The sequence below is a fragment of the Anomaloglossus baeobatrachus genome, chromosome 2 (assembly GCF_048569485.1).
Source record: "Anomaloglossus baeobatrachus isolate aAnoBae1 chromosome 2, aAnoBae1.hap1, whole genome shotgun sequence".
In the NCBI taxonomy this organism is placed as follows: domain Eukaryota; kingdom Metazoa; phylum Chordata; class Amphibia; order Anura; family Aromobatidae; genus Anomaloglossus; species Anomaloglossus baeobatrachus.
This window is the reverse complement of record NC_134354.1, coordinates 109276403-109291261: the sequence shown is the minus strand read 5'-3', so window position 1 is coordinate 109291261 and position 14859 is coordinate 109276403. Positions and strand designations below refer to the sequence as shown.

The 14859-nt window shown below is 47.3% G+C and overlaps 1 protein-coding gene across 1 annotated transcript in view; it reads right to left on the bottom strand.

Annotated features, from left to right (window-relative positions):
- Positions 1-707: 707 nt before the first annotated feature.
- ALDOC (aldolase, fructose-bisphosphate C) overlaps positions 708-14859 on the bottom strand; it is a 48274-nt gene continuing 34122 nt past the window's right edge. The window contains exons 8-9 of the mRNA XM_075335263.1: positions 12462-12661; positions 708-1566 (exon numbers count right to left, since the gene is read on the bottom strand). Coding sequence (XP_075191378.1) covers positions 1471-1566; positions 12462-12661 — 296 coding nt within the window. The 3' untranslated portion in view covers positions 708-1470. The remainder of the gene's footprint in view (positions 1567-12461; positions 12662-14859) is intronic.

Here is a 14859-nt window from a genome sequence, read left to right as displayed (position 1 = left end):
GGACCAAAAACACACACACACACACACACACACACACATACACACACACGCTAGTGCTACTATACTGGTGCTATCGTGTTGCTTCTAAACATACCTTTAGTTGTGAGATCGGATGTATAACTTCTGAACTATAGGCAAGTAAAGTTTGTGCAGTGCACTGTTATTTGATTGATAGCAGCTACAGAATATCTAATAGGTGGGTCAGGTTTTACTAGTTATTCCTGCCCCTGTCTGCCCTATTGGGAGGAAGGACAGGCAGACAGGGGCGGGAATAACTATCAAAACCCAACCCACCTATTAGATATTCTGCAGCACCTATAAATTAAATAACAGTGCATTTCACAAACTTTACTTGCCTGTATTTCAGAAACTATACATCCGATTTCACAACTAAAGGTATGTATAGAATCAGCATGATAGCACCAGTGTAGCACTGCCTTTAGTTTATATATGAAAATCCTTGTGGTTGGTCCTCTTTAAGGTCAGGAGACCTGCTGCCGTTGTGGACATCGCGGTCCGTAATCATATCATGAATATTGGAGTTTTGAAACTGGTGCAAGTTGGAATCTTGAAGATTTGCTCCGCTTTGGTTTTAGCAGTGGGAACCTTTCATGAAAAGCTAAGGCCATCTTGCGTGAGCTCATCCATTGAAGGGAAGTAGAGAAGAGAAATCTGTTGCTTATAGATTAATTCATCACAACAAGCCATTTTCTTTTTAATTCACTAGAGTTTTAATTTCTTTGACTATTTGGTACATCAGTTGCATACAGATAAAGACAACACTATTTTCACAATGCACACGATTTAGTTAGCTACCCTCTCTCGTTTCCAGGTTATGGGTTCAGAGGTTGGTCGGCTTTCAGTGGAGCAGGTAGCACACAAACCAAGCAATCTAACGATGTACCACAAAGTGCAAGACCTTTCACAGAACAGAGCCTGGTGGGAAAGTCATGGATCACTGAAATGTCTCTCCAAGGCATCACTATAGACTTCTAGCTAGGGTCAGATGTTGTGTAGGTGACAGAGGGTAAGAAACCAATGTAACTAGTCATCAATCTATTGATGTGCTCAATGTTTCCTTCAACTGCCCAGCAGAATACGCTCATACCCAAGAATACTATATATAGTTATATGACCTGTGTCAACTTTTATACTTTTTCTTTAAAATTCCTCTGAATATATATTAGGCCTTAAAAATAAAGAGATCTAGTAGGAAAATATTCAACAGAACCAAGTGAATTACAGTACAACATAGGAAGTCAGACCCATCGTTGCACCCAAGATCCAACTCTAACAGCAGAGGCTGCAAAGAGCTCTTCCCGGCAGTGAACAAGTACGAGAAGCAAGGTGGGGAATGGCTGTGGCTATTCCAAGCTTTGGTTGTAAGGGGTGTCCATGTGGATGATGCTTGTAGGACGTGGAAGCAGAGTGGAGTTGTTCTGAAGGTCAGTGATCGTCACACCACCATACTCAATAGGCGTGATTGGCAACATAAAGGGATTGGCCAGCCGACCCGAAGCCATCTCCGCTATGTTGATACTCTCCAGCAGCTGCAAGTCCATTGGCCTATAAAAAGAAAAAAGGAATTATTTTTCATTTATCAAGTACATTTTAGGTCATGGTGAAGAGACTGACCAGTTCCCCTACATGTGTTATAGGTACAGTTAGGTCCAGAAATATTTGGACAGTGACACAAGTTTTGTTATTTTAGCTGTTTACAAAAACATGTTCAGAAATACAAATTATATATAAAATATGGGCTGAAAGTGCACACTCCCAGCTGCAATATGAGAGTTTTCACATCCAAATCGGAGAAAGGGTTTAGGAATCATAGCTCTGTAATGCATAGCCTCCTCTTTTTCAAGGGACCAAAACTAATTGGACAAGGGACTCTAAGGGCTGCAATTAACTCTGAAGGCGTCTCCCTCGTTAACCTGTAATCAATGAAGTAGTTAAAAGGTCTGGGGTTGATTACAGGTGTGTGGTTTTGCATTTGGAAGCTGTTGCTGTGACCAGACAACATGCGGTCTAAGGAACTCTCAATTGAGGTGAAGCAGAACATCCTGAGGCTGAAAAAAAGAAAAAATCCATCAGAGAGATAGCAGACATGCTTGGAGTAGCAAAATCAACAGTCGGGTACATTCTGAGAAAAAAGGAATTGACTGGTGAGCTTGGGAACTCAAAAAGGCCTGGGCGTCCACGGATGACAACAGTGGTGGATGATCGTCGCATACTTTCTTTGGTGAAGAAGAACCCGTTCACAACATCAACTGAAGTCCAGAACACTCTCAGTGAAGTAGGTGTATCTGTCTCTAAGTCAACAGTAAAGAGAAGACTCCATGAAAGTAAATACAAAGGGTTCACATCTAGCTGCAAACCATTCATCAATTCCAAAAATAGACAGGCCAGAGTTAAATTTGCTGAAAAACACCTCATGAAGCCAGCTCAGTTCTGGAAAAGTATTCTATGGACAGATGAGACAAAGATCAACCTGTACCAGAATGATGGGAAGAAAAAAGTTTAGAGAAGAAAGGGAACGGCACATGATCCAAGGCACACCACATCCTCTGTAAAACATGGTGGAGGCAACGTGATGGCATGGGCATGCATGGCTTTCAATGGCACTGGGTCACTTGTGTTTATTGATGACATAGCAGCAGACAAGAGTAGCCGGATGAATTCTGAAGTGTACCGGGATATACTTTCAGCCCAGATTCAGCCAAATGCCGCAAAGTTGATCGGACGGCGCTTCATAGTACAGATGGACAATGACCCCAAGCATACAGCCAAAGCTACCCAGGAGTTCATGAGTGCAAAAAAGTGGAACATTCTGCAATGGCCAAGTCAATCACCAGATCTTAACCCAATTGAGCATGGATTTCACTTGCTCAAATCCAGACTTAAGACGGAAAGACCCACAAACAAGCAAGACCTGAAGGCTGCGGCTGTAAAGGCCTGGCAAAGCATTAAGAAGGAGGAAACCCAGCGTTTGGTGATGTCCATGGGTTCCAGACTTAAGGCAGTGATTGCCTCCAAAGGATTCGCAATAAAATATTGAAAATAAAAATATTTTGTTTGGGTTTGGTTTATTTGTCCAATTACTTTTGACCTACTAAAATGTGGAGTGTTTGTAAAGAAATGTGTACAATTCCTACAATTTCTATCAGATATTTTTGTTCAAACCTTCAAATTAAACGTTACAATCTGCACTTGAATTCTGTTGTAGAGGTTTCATTTCAAGTCCAATGTGGTGACATGCAGAGCCCAACTCGCGAAAATTGTGTCACTGTCCAAATATTTCTGGACCTAACTGTAGTTTTAGGCTACGTGCCCACGTTGCGTTTTTATGTGCAGAAAATATACACATAAAAATGCATGTTTTGGCAGGAAAAAAAAAAAAAGAAGGGAATTTTGTTACTTACCGTAAATTCCTTTTCTTCTAGCTCTTATTGGGAGACCCAGACGATTGGGGTATAGCTACTGCCCTCTGGAGGCCACACAAAGCACTACATCAAAAGTGCAAGGCCCCTCCCCCTCTGGCTATACCCCCCCCGTGATATCACGGGTTCTCCAGTTTTAGTGCCAAAGCAAGAAGGAGGAAGCCAATAACTGGTTTAAACAAAATAACTCCGAATAACATCGGAGAACTGAAAAACCGTTCAACATGAACAACATGTGTACCCGCAAACAACAAAAAAACATCCCGAAGGACAACAGGGCGGGTGCTGGGTCTCCCAATAAGAGCTAGAAGAAAAGGAATTTACGGTAAGTAACAAAATTCCCTTCTTCTTCAGCGCTCTATTGGGAGACCCAGACGATTGGGACGTCCAAAAGCTGTCCCTGGGTGGGTAAAGAAATACCTCATGTTAGAGCTGCAAAACAGCCCTCCCCTACGGGGGTGTCACTGCCGCCTGCAGGACTCTTCTACCTAAGCTGGCATCCGCCGAAGCATAGGTATGCACCTGATAATGCTTGGTGAAAGTGTGCAGACTGGACCAGGTAGCTGCCTGGCACACCTGTTGAGCCGAAGCCTGGTGACGAAATGCCCAGGACGCACCCACGGCTCTGGTTGAGTGGGCTTTTAGCCCTGAAGGAACCGGAAGCCCCGCAGAACGGTAGGCCTCTAGAATTGGTTCTTTGATCCATCGAGCCAGGGTGGCTTTAGAAGCCTGCAACCCCTTGCGCGGACCAGCGACAAGGACAAAAAGTGCATCGGCACGGCGCATGGGCGCCGTGCGGGAAATGTAGATTCTGAGTGCTCTCACCAGATCTAGCAAACGTAAGTCCTTTTCATACCGGTGAACCGGATGAGGACAAAAAGAAGGCAAGGATATATCCTGATTAAGATGAAAAGAGGATACGACCTTAGGGAGAAACTCCGGAATAGGGCGCAGCACTACCTTGTCCTGGTGGAACACCAGGAAGGGAGCCTTGGATGACAGAGCTGCCAGCTCAGACACTCGCCGAAGCGATGTGATCGCAACAAGAAACGCCACTTTCTGTGACAGCCGAGAAAAGGAAACTTCCTTCAGAGGCTCGAAGGGCGGCTTCTGGAGAGCAACTAGTACCCTGTTCAGATCCCATGGATCTAACGGCCGCTTGTACGGGGGCACAATATGACAGACCCCCTGCAGGAACGTGCACACCTTAGAAAGACGTGCTAGACGCTTCTGAAAAAACACGGATAGTGCCGAAACTTGCCCTTTAAGGGAGCTGAGCGACAAGCCCTTTTCTAACCCCGATTGCAGGAAGGAAAGAAACTTGGGCAATGCAAATGGCCAGGGAGACACTCCCTGAGCAGAGCACCAGGATAAGAAAATCTTCCACGTTCTGTGGTAGATCTTAGCCGAATTCGACTTTCTAGCTTGTCTCATTGTGGCAACGACTCCTTGAGATAATCCTGCAGATGCTAGGATCCAGGACTCAATGGCCACACAGTCAGGTTCAGGGCCGCAGAATTCTGATGGAAAAACGGCCCTTGGGACAGTAAGTCTGGTCGGTCTGGCAGTGACCACGGTCGACCGATCGTGAGATGCCACAGATCCGGATACCACGACCTCCTCGGCCAGTCTGGAGCGACGAGTATGATGCGGCTGCACTCGGATCTGATCTTGCGTAGCACTCTGGGCAAGAGCGCCAGAGGCGGAAACACGTATGGGAGCTGAAACTGCGACCAATCTTGAACCAAGGCGTCTGCCGCCAGAGCTCTTTGATCGCGCGACCTCGCCATGAATGCCGGGACCTTGTTGTTGTGCCGGGATGCCATTAGGTCGACGTCCGGCACTCCCCAGCGGTGACAGATTTCCTGAAACACGTCCGGGTGAAGGGACCATTCCCCTGCGTCCATGCCCTGGCGACTGAGGAAGTCTGCTTCCCAGTTTTCTACGCCTGGGATGTGAACCGCGGATATGGTGGATGCTGTGTCCTCCACCCACATTAGAATGCGCCGGACTTCTTGGAAGGCTTGCCGACTGCGCGTCCCTCCTTGGTGGTTGATGTATGCCACCGCTGTGGAGTTGTCCGATTGGATTCGGATCTGCTTCCCTTCCAGCCACTGTTGGAAGGCCAGTAGAGCAAGATACACTGCTCTGATCTCCAGAATATTGATCTGAAGGGTGGACTCCTGCGGAGTCCACGTCCCCTGAGCCCTGTGGTGGAGAAATACCGCTCCCCACCCTGACAGACTCGCATCTGTCGTGACTACTGCCCAGGATGGGGGCAGGAAGGATCTTCCCTGAGACAATGAGGTGGGAAGGAGCCACCATTGTAGGGAGTCCTTGGCCGTCTGGGAAAGCGAGACTTTCCTGTCCAGTGACGTTGACTTCCCGTCCCATTGGCGGAGAATGTCCCATTGAAGTGGGCGCAGATGAAATTGCGCAAAGGGAACTGCTTCCATGGCTGCCACCATCTTCCCTAGGAAATGCATGAGGCGCCGCAAGGGATGCAACTGGCCCTGCAGAAGAGATTGCACCCCTGTCTGTAGTGACCGCTGCTTGTTCAGCGGAAGCTTCACTATCGCTGCTAGAGTATGAAACTCCATGCCAAGATACGTTAGTGATTGAGTCGGTGATAGGATCGACTTTGGAAAGTTGATGATCCATCCGAAAGACTGTAGGGTCTCCAGCGTAGCATTCAGGCTGTGCTGACATGCCTCTTGAGAGGGAGCTTTGACCAATAAATCGTCTAGGTAAGGGATCACCGAGTGTCCCTGAGAGTGCAAGACTGCTACCACCGCCGCCATGACCTTGGTGAAGACCCGTGGGGCTGTCGCCAGACCAAATGGCAGAGCTACGAACTGAAAATGGTCGTCTCCTATCACAAAACGTAGAAAACGTTGATGTTCTGTAGCAATTGGCACGTGGAGATAAGCATCTTTGATGTCTATTGAGGCAAGGAAGTCTCCTCTGGACATTGAGGCAATGACAGAACGCAGGGTTTCCATCCGGAACTTCCTGGCGTGCACATGTTTGTTGAGCCGTTTTAGGTCCAGAACAGGACGGAACGAGCCGTCCTTTTTTGGAACCACAAAGAGATTGGAGTAAAACCCTTGCCCTTGTTCCTGAGGAGGGACTGGGATCACCACTCCTTCCGCTCTTAGGGAGTCCACCGCCTGCAGCAGAGCATCTGCTCGGTCTGGATGTGGGGAGGTTCTGAAGAACCGAGCTGGAGGACGAGAATTGAACTCGATTCTGTACCCGCGAGACAAAATGTCCGTCACCCACCGGTCTTTGACCTGTGACATCCAAATGCCGGAAAAGCGGGAGAGCCTGCCCCCGACCGGCGATGCGGAGGGAGGGGGCTGGAAGTCATGAGGTAGCCGCTTTGGAAGCGGTACCTCCATTTGCTTTCTTGGGGCGCGTGTGAGCCCGCCACGAATCTGAGTTTCTTTGCGTCCTCTGAGTCCCTTTGGACGAGGTAAATGGTGTCTTGCCCGAACCTCGAAAGGACTGAAACCTCTGCTGCCACTTTTTCTGCTGAGGTTTGGTTGTTCTGGGTTGTGGTAAAGAGGAGTCTTTACCCTTGGACTGCTTAATGATATCAGCCAATGGCTCGCCAAACAGTCTATCTCTAGATAAAGGCAAACTGGTTAAACATTTTTTGGAACCAGCATCTGCTTTCCAGTCCTTTAACCACAAGGCTCTGCGCAAAACTACCGAATTGGCGGACGCCATTGAGGTGCGACTGGTAGATTCTAGGACCGCATTGATAGCGTAAGACGCAAACGCCGACATCTGCGTGGTAAGATGCGCCACTTGCGGCACTGCTGGATGTATGATAGCATCCACTTTTGCTAAGCCAGCTGAAATAGCCTGGAGTGCCCATACGGCTGCGAATGCCGGAGCAAACGACGCGCCGATAGCTTCATAGACAGATTTTAACCAAAGGTCCATCTGTCTGTCATTGGCATCTTTAAGTGAAGCGCCATCCTCCACTGCAACTATGGACCTAGCTGCGAGTTTGGAAATCGGGGGGGTCTACCTTTGGACACTGTGTCCAGCGCTTGACCACCTCAGGGGGGAAAGGGAAACGCGTATCTTTAGATCGTTTAGAGAAACGCCTTTCTGGGTGAGCGTCGTGCTTCTGGATTGATTCTCTGAAGTCAGAGTGATCCAAGAAAGCACTCAATTTACGCTTGGGATAAAGGAAACGAAACTTCTCCTGCTCTGCCGCTGCCTCTTCTGCTGAAGGGGCTGGGGGAGAAATATCCAACAGCCTATTGATGGCTGAGATAAGGTCGTTTACCATGGCATCCCCATCAGGGGTATCCAGGTTGAGAGGGGTTCCAGGAATGGATTCCTGATCACTCTCATCAGACACATCACAGGGAGACTGATTGCGCTGAGACCCTGAGCAGTGTGATGACGTCGAGGGTCTTTCCCAGCGAGCTCGCTTAGGGTGGCTGGGGCTATCATCTGAGTCATAATCCTCGGCCTGTGAAGCCGGGGACCCCCCTGTGGGCTGGATTAATTCCAAGTGAGGGGGACCTGAGGACAGAGGCCTCGCCGTGCCCAAAGACTGAGCCCCATGCATAGATTGCAAGGTTTCAAGGATTTTTGCCATAGACAGAGACATATTATCAGCAAAAACTGCAAAGTCTGTCCCTGTCACCGGGGCAGAACTTACAAGCGTCTCAGCCTGGGTCACTACCTCTCCTGACTCCGGCTGGGGAAGCAGCACCGGGTCGGAGCATTGCACACAATGGGGGTCATCGGAGCCTGCTGGTAGATCAGCCCCACATGCAGCACACGCAGTACACACAGCCCTGGCCTTGGCAGCCTTGCGTTTTGAGGATGGCATGTTGCTGCTTCCACAGAGTGATCTGGGAGAGCAGCCAGAAGCGACCTCACAGTGCAAGAAAAACAATATCTATATATCTGTACACAGTACACCGATACACCGTGAGGCACTAGAGGGACCAGCACAGAAAAATCGCTTACCGCCCGCTTAAAAAGCGGGTGTGTGGTCGCCAGATAGCCCCTAGTCCAGGTCTCCCAGAGCCTTGCGTCCTTCCTCCAGCCAGACTGCATGTAATGGCTGCCGGCGTCCTGAGAGGAAGGGGGGCGGGCCCTGGGCGTTCCTGGCTAAGAGCGGGAAGCCTGCTTCCCTCTGTGCCTAGTGTGAGGGCTGGAGCATGTAAATCAGGCTCCAGCCCTCGTCGCTGCTAGCGAACAGCGTCTCTCCCCTACCCTGAATGACAGGGTGGGGGCGGGAACGAATCGGAGCTGCCGGCGTCCTAGGCCCAAAAAGCCGGGGACTCAATTTATAACCGCCGCCGCCGTAAAAGCGCGGACGGCGGATCCCCGGCGCACCACAAGTCACAGCAGCGCCGCCCGGTCCAGAGGGGGTCGGCGCTGCGTTCCCATACACAAAAAATCCCCCAGTAATCTGTAGGGACACTAACTCCAACGTTGCGGTCCCCGGCGCACTACAACACCCAGCCAGCCCGGAGTGTGTCTGTGCCTGCCGGGGACACAGAGTACCTGTATGATGCAGGGCCTGTCCCTGATCGTACTCCTGCTCCGTCTCCATCAGGTTCTAATGGGTCTGTGGATGGAGCCCGGCGTCAGAGCTGAGAGGCCGGCAGGATCCCACTTCCACAGAGCCCTACCAGGGGATGTGGAAGGAAAACAGCATGTCAGGCTCCAGCCCTGTACCAGCAATAGGTACCTCAACCTTACAACACCATCCAGGGGTGAGAAGGGAGCATGCTGGGGACACTATATGTGTCCTCTTTTCTTCCATCCGAAATAGTCAGCAGCTACTGCTGACTAAAATCTGTGGAGCTATGCATGGAATGTCTGACCTCCTTCGCACACAAAGCTAAAACTGGAGAACCCGTGATATCACGGGGGGGGTATAGCCAGAGGGGGAGGGGCCTTGCACTTTTGATGTAGTGCTTTGTGTGGCCTCCAGAGGGCAGTAGCTATACCCCAATCGTCTGGGTCTCCCAATAGAGCGCTGAAGAAAGCGCTTTTTTTTTAATTTCATATACGCGTTTTGTGGGGTTTTTTTCCACATGCATCATGGCACCCGTGGGGGTTCAGGCGCTGTACCCCTGTGAATGCTGCCGGGTCACCGACTGATTTTACAGCCGGGACCCAGCTCTTTCACCTCGGAGCAGTGCCTGCGCCACTCCCAGCAATTTAACTCCCTGAATGCTGCGACCAATGCAATCACAGTATTCAGGAGACAGGGAGAGGAATCGCTTACCTCTCCTTGGCGACCAGGTCCCTGTAATGCGATCACAGGGACCCGATCGCTGCCATGGTAACCCTGGTTCATCACCATGACGACCCCAGCTTACTCAGGTACGGATCGCCTCACAGACCAGGGCACCTACTTCACAGCAAGGTCCTGCGGTAAAAACCGTGAGATGAGAAAATGTCTGCTGATACTGGCTTTGTGGCCTAGGTGCGGGGAACATCGGTGACATCACAAGGTGAACAGTGTTCATGCCGGCGGAGCTGCAGGAAATCCCGGTGATCCGACAGCATGAACTCGATTCACCTTGTGATGTCACCGGCGTGTCCTATAGAAAAGGTCCTGCAGTAAAGACCGCAAGATAAAGAATAGCTGCAGGGAACCTCAGCGACTAAAGAAAAAATAAATAAATAAAATAAAAATATCACAAAAAAAAAAACGCAGAAAAAAAAAAAACAACCTGTAACATCTGCATTACACATGCTTTTTTCCTGTGACTAAGTCAATTGGTGAAAAAAAAAAAAAAAATGCAGATACAATTGACATGCTGCTGCTTTTTTCAGCAACGAAAACAGCAAGGAACAGAGAAGCAGCGTGTGCACAGCAAGTTACAATTCTCAGACTGTGCTGGGATGCTTTTTACTTGCTTTTATTAAATTAAAAGCAAGGGGGAAAAAAAAAAACAAAAAAAACATGAATAAAAGCAACATGGGCACAAGTCCTTTGGCTTGACACTTTGCTTTTTCCCCGGTTTATGAACTCTGAAAAAAAGTTTTCAGACTTCTAAAAAGGTGTCTGGCCTGTGCAGCACTCTACCCCTTGGTTTGCGAGATCAACATTTCTAAACAAGAGCTTTAAAACATCAAAATGCGTTAGTGTATGTGCACAACATCTTTTTCAACTGGATTTTAAACAGAATCCATCTGAAAAAGCGCTACAAATAATGCCAAAAAGAATAAACACATGTACAGCTTTACATGTTTTGTATCTTCTTTCAACCACTTCAGATTTTAATAGATGTGAAACATCCAAGTTAATGGACCTGATCAATCTGGTATAGAAAATAAATAAAAAAAGGATGTATTATGCTTCAGGATAAAACAAAAAAAAGCAAAACAAAAAAAAACAAAAACCTTGCTGGTGTTTTTTCCACAAAAAACTAAGTGGGTATGAAAGCGTCCAAGACACCAAGTGCACATTTAGCTATAAAAAGGTTTTTGCCACGTAATTGGATCAGCACAATGTAGAGACAGAGACTCTAATTCCAGCATGTGTCACTTATTGTGCTGTTTACTGTAGTTGTGAGGATTTTGGCTGATAAAACAGTGATTTTATCACTAGAGCACTAATACACCTCCTGCCAGGTAGTTCAGCTGTGCCCCCACGCCTAACTGGCAGCTTTCTGTCTCTGCACAGTGCACACAAGCGGTCAATCAGTGGTGTGGGCGGGGTTATACATCACTCAAGAGTCAAAGAACCAGTAGATCTGCAGCAGATAAGAGGGATTTTATAAAAAATACAGGAAGAACCCCAGTAAGTGACACCACTGGAATCCAGGTCTCTGTCCCTACATAACGCTTGTCTCAGATTGGTTTAGAAAAACAAGGTGACAAATTCCCTTTTAAAGGACTTTGACTCCTTTAAGGTATTTTTATTTATATGAAGGGTACTTTACAGGCTGCGACCTCGCTAGCAATCTCGTTAGCGATGCAAAATTCTACATCGCAAGTGCGATCTTTCGAGATCTAGAATTTCACAGCGCTAACGAGATCGCTAGCGAGGTCGCAGCGTGTAAAGTACCCTTAACTTAAACTTTTAGGGTACAATTTATCAACTTGTCAAAAATGTAGCTACTTTTTGCTTTAAACAAATCCAGGCCAGCTCCATCAAAACTGGAAGAGCTGGGATGGGATGATGTGCATTGAAACCAGCCTGGCAAATTTAACTAAATTTTGCGCCAAATTTATACCACTGTGGTGGCATAAATGACATCTGAAATCAGATTTCTAGTGGAGTCGCACAGCAGTTGTAAGATGCGCGCCATATTAATGTGCCCCCTTAAGAATTTTGCTCATCTTACTTCAACAGCGCCTTCATTAAGATTGGTGTGCACAAACACCAGCCTTACGTAATTGAGTTCTTAATTTTTTAATTTATATTATATAATAAGACTATGTAAGACTGGTGTATGTATATATATCAAGCCTACACATCAGTGGGGGAGTCGGTTTTGAGGCCCACATGGATCACTCCAAGGACGACTGAAAAGTGTGCAGCTCGTGAGGCAGAAGTGCACACAGTGCAGTGTATGGATGCACTTCGTGCTGCGAGCGGTAAGACAAACTATGTGCGTCTGCCTCACAAGGTACACACTTTTCTAGCGTGTTTTAGCAAATCGGTGCAGGAAGTGGTTCTCAGGACTCGAACCTTTTCCTTGAAGTCACACAGTATAGAGCTGGAGTGACAGAGGCTTCGGATCTACCAATAGCTCTTTACCCTCATTTGCATATCAATTCCAGCAACAATGTCTCAGCAACGGACTGGTCATGTAAAAGGTATTGCTGGACTTGTCTTTGAAACAGACAGCTGCATGTGCACTTAAACAGGTTGGGAGGGTGTGAAATCCTGCTGACAAATTCCCTTTAAAAAATGTAGTTACCCATTAAAACAAGATCACTTGACCCAAAATGCAATTAATCAAAAAGCTAATAAGAGTTTAGGGATGTGAAATATAGTTTTGGAGGAGTTAAGGATCTTACCAATGCCCGTTTCAGGAACTCTTCAGTCGCATCATGCTCATTCTCCCTCTTTCCGCGCCAGGCATTTAAAGCAGAGGCCTGAAGGGCTCGTCCATAGGAGAAAGTCAGAGCCCAGGGTCTTGCAAGAGGACAGTTGTTGATTGCATTTAGGTTAATGGTGGCTTCCTCCTCACTTTGTCCACCAGACAGGAAAGTAACACCTGGGAAGGGAATGAACCCTTATTATCCATATGATCTCTTCTAAACAAACAGCAAACTTAACGCCGTTGGTAAGTGCAGGTTATCACAGTCACTCACTATATAGATCGAACCAGGGGGAAACTATAGCCCCGATTCATCAAATGATTACACCAGAAATGTGGAGCTATCATTTTCTCCTCCTTTTATTCCAAAAGCCACAACTTTTTTAATTTTGCAGTTGAAATAGCCATATGAGGGACTTATTCTTTTGGCAGCGAGACTTGTACACCATCCATTTTATAATGTGACATACTAGAAAGCGGTGAAAAGGAAAAAAAAAAAAATTAAATACTCCAAGTGTAGCAATATGGAGGAAAAAAAAAAAAAGGCCATATTCTGCAATTGTTTTTTTAAGTTTGTAATTAAAGCATTTACTTTATGATAAAAATGACCCGACAATATGAAGTCAGTAATATAACTACAGAGATACTAAACATGCAGTTTATTTTATTTAAGTGATTGCAAAAAATAAATTAAATATACACATACATTAATATATATATTTTGTGAAGAATACAAAATATTTTGCTTGTGACGCCATTTTCCGAGTGCCGAAAAAGTTTTAATTTTCGGAATCTGTATAAGGGATTGTTTGGGTTTTTTTGCACTTCAAGACAAATATGTTTTTATTGATACAATTTTGGGGTAGATGAAGGGAATTTTGTTTACTTACTGTAAATTCCTTTTCTTCTAGCTCCTATTGGGAGACCCAGACAATTGGATGTATAGCTTCTGCCTCCGGAGGCCACACAAAGTATTACACTTTAAAAAGTGTAACCCCTCCCCTCTGCCTATACACCCTCCCGTGCATCACGGGCTCTTCAGTTTTGGTGCAAAAGCAGGAAGGAGGAAACTTATAAATTGGTCTAAGGTAAATTCAATCCGAAGGATGTTCGGAGAACTGAAAACCATGAACCAAAAGAACAATTCAACATGAACAACATGTGTACACAAAAGAACAACCAGCCCGAAGGGAACAGGGGCGGGTGCTGGGTCTCCCAATAGGAGCTAGAAGAAAAAGAATTTACGGTAAGTAAACAAAATTCCCTTCTTTGTCGCTCCATTGGGAGACCCAGACAATTGGGACGTCCAAAAGCAGTCCCTGGGTGGGTAAAAGAATACCTCGATAAAAAGAGCCGAAAACGGCCCCCTCTTACAGGTGGGCAACCGCCGCCTGAAGGACTCGCCTACCTAGACTGGCGTCTGCCGAAGCATAGGTATGCACCTGATAGTGTTTCGTGAAAGTGTGCAGACTAGACCAGGTAGCTGCCTGACACACCTGCTGAGCCGTAGCCCGGTGCCGCAATGCCCAGGACGCACCCACGGCTCTGGTAGAATGGGCTTTCAGCCCTGAAGGAATCGGAAGCCCAGAAGAACGGTAGGCTTCAAGAATCTGTTCCTTGATCCACCGAGCCAAGGTTGACTTGGAAGCCTGCGAACCCTTACGCTGGCCAGCGACAAGGACAAAGAGCGCATCTGAACGGCGCAGGGGTGCCATGCGAGACACGTAGAGCCGGAGTGCCCTCACTAGATCTAATGAGTGCAAATCCTTTTCACATTTGTGAATTGGATTAGGGCAAAATGAAGGTAAGGAGATATCCTGATTGAGATGAAAAGGGGATACCACCTTAGGGAGAAATTCCGGGACAGGAAGCAGAACCACCTTATCCTGGTGAAAAACCAGGAAGGGGGCTTTGCATGACAGCGCTGCAAGCTCCGACACTCTTCGGAGTGATGTAACTGCCACTAGAAATGCCACCTTCTGCGAAAGACGTGATAAAGAAACATCCCGCAGCGGCTCGAAAGGTGGTTTCTGAAGAGCAGTTAGCACCCTGTTAAGGTCCCAGGGTTCCAGCGGACGCTTGTATGGTGGGACTATGTGGCAAACTCCCTGCAGGAACGTGCGGACCTGCGGAAGCCTGGCCAGGCGCTTTTGAAAAAATACGGAGAGCGCCGATACTTGTCCCTTGAGAGAGCCGAGTGACAAACCCTTGTCCATTCCGGATTGAAGGAATGAAAGAAAAGTGGGTAAGGCAAACGGCCAGGGGGTAAAACCATTATCAGAGCACCAGGATAAGAAGATCCGCCAAGATCTGTAATAGATCTTGGCGGACGTTGGTTTCCTGGCCTGTCTCATAGTGGCAACGACATCCTGAGA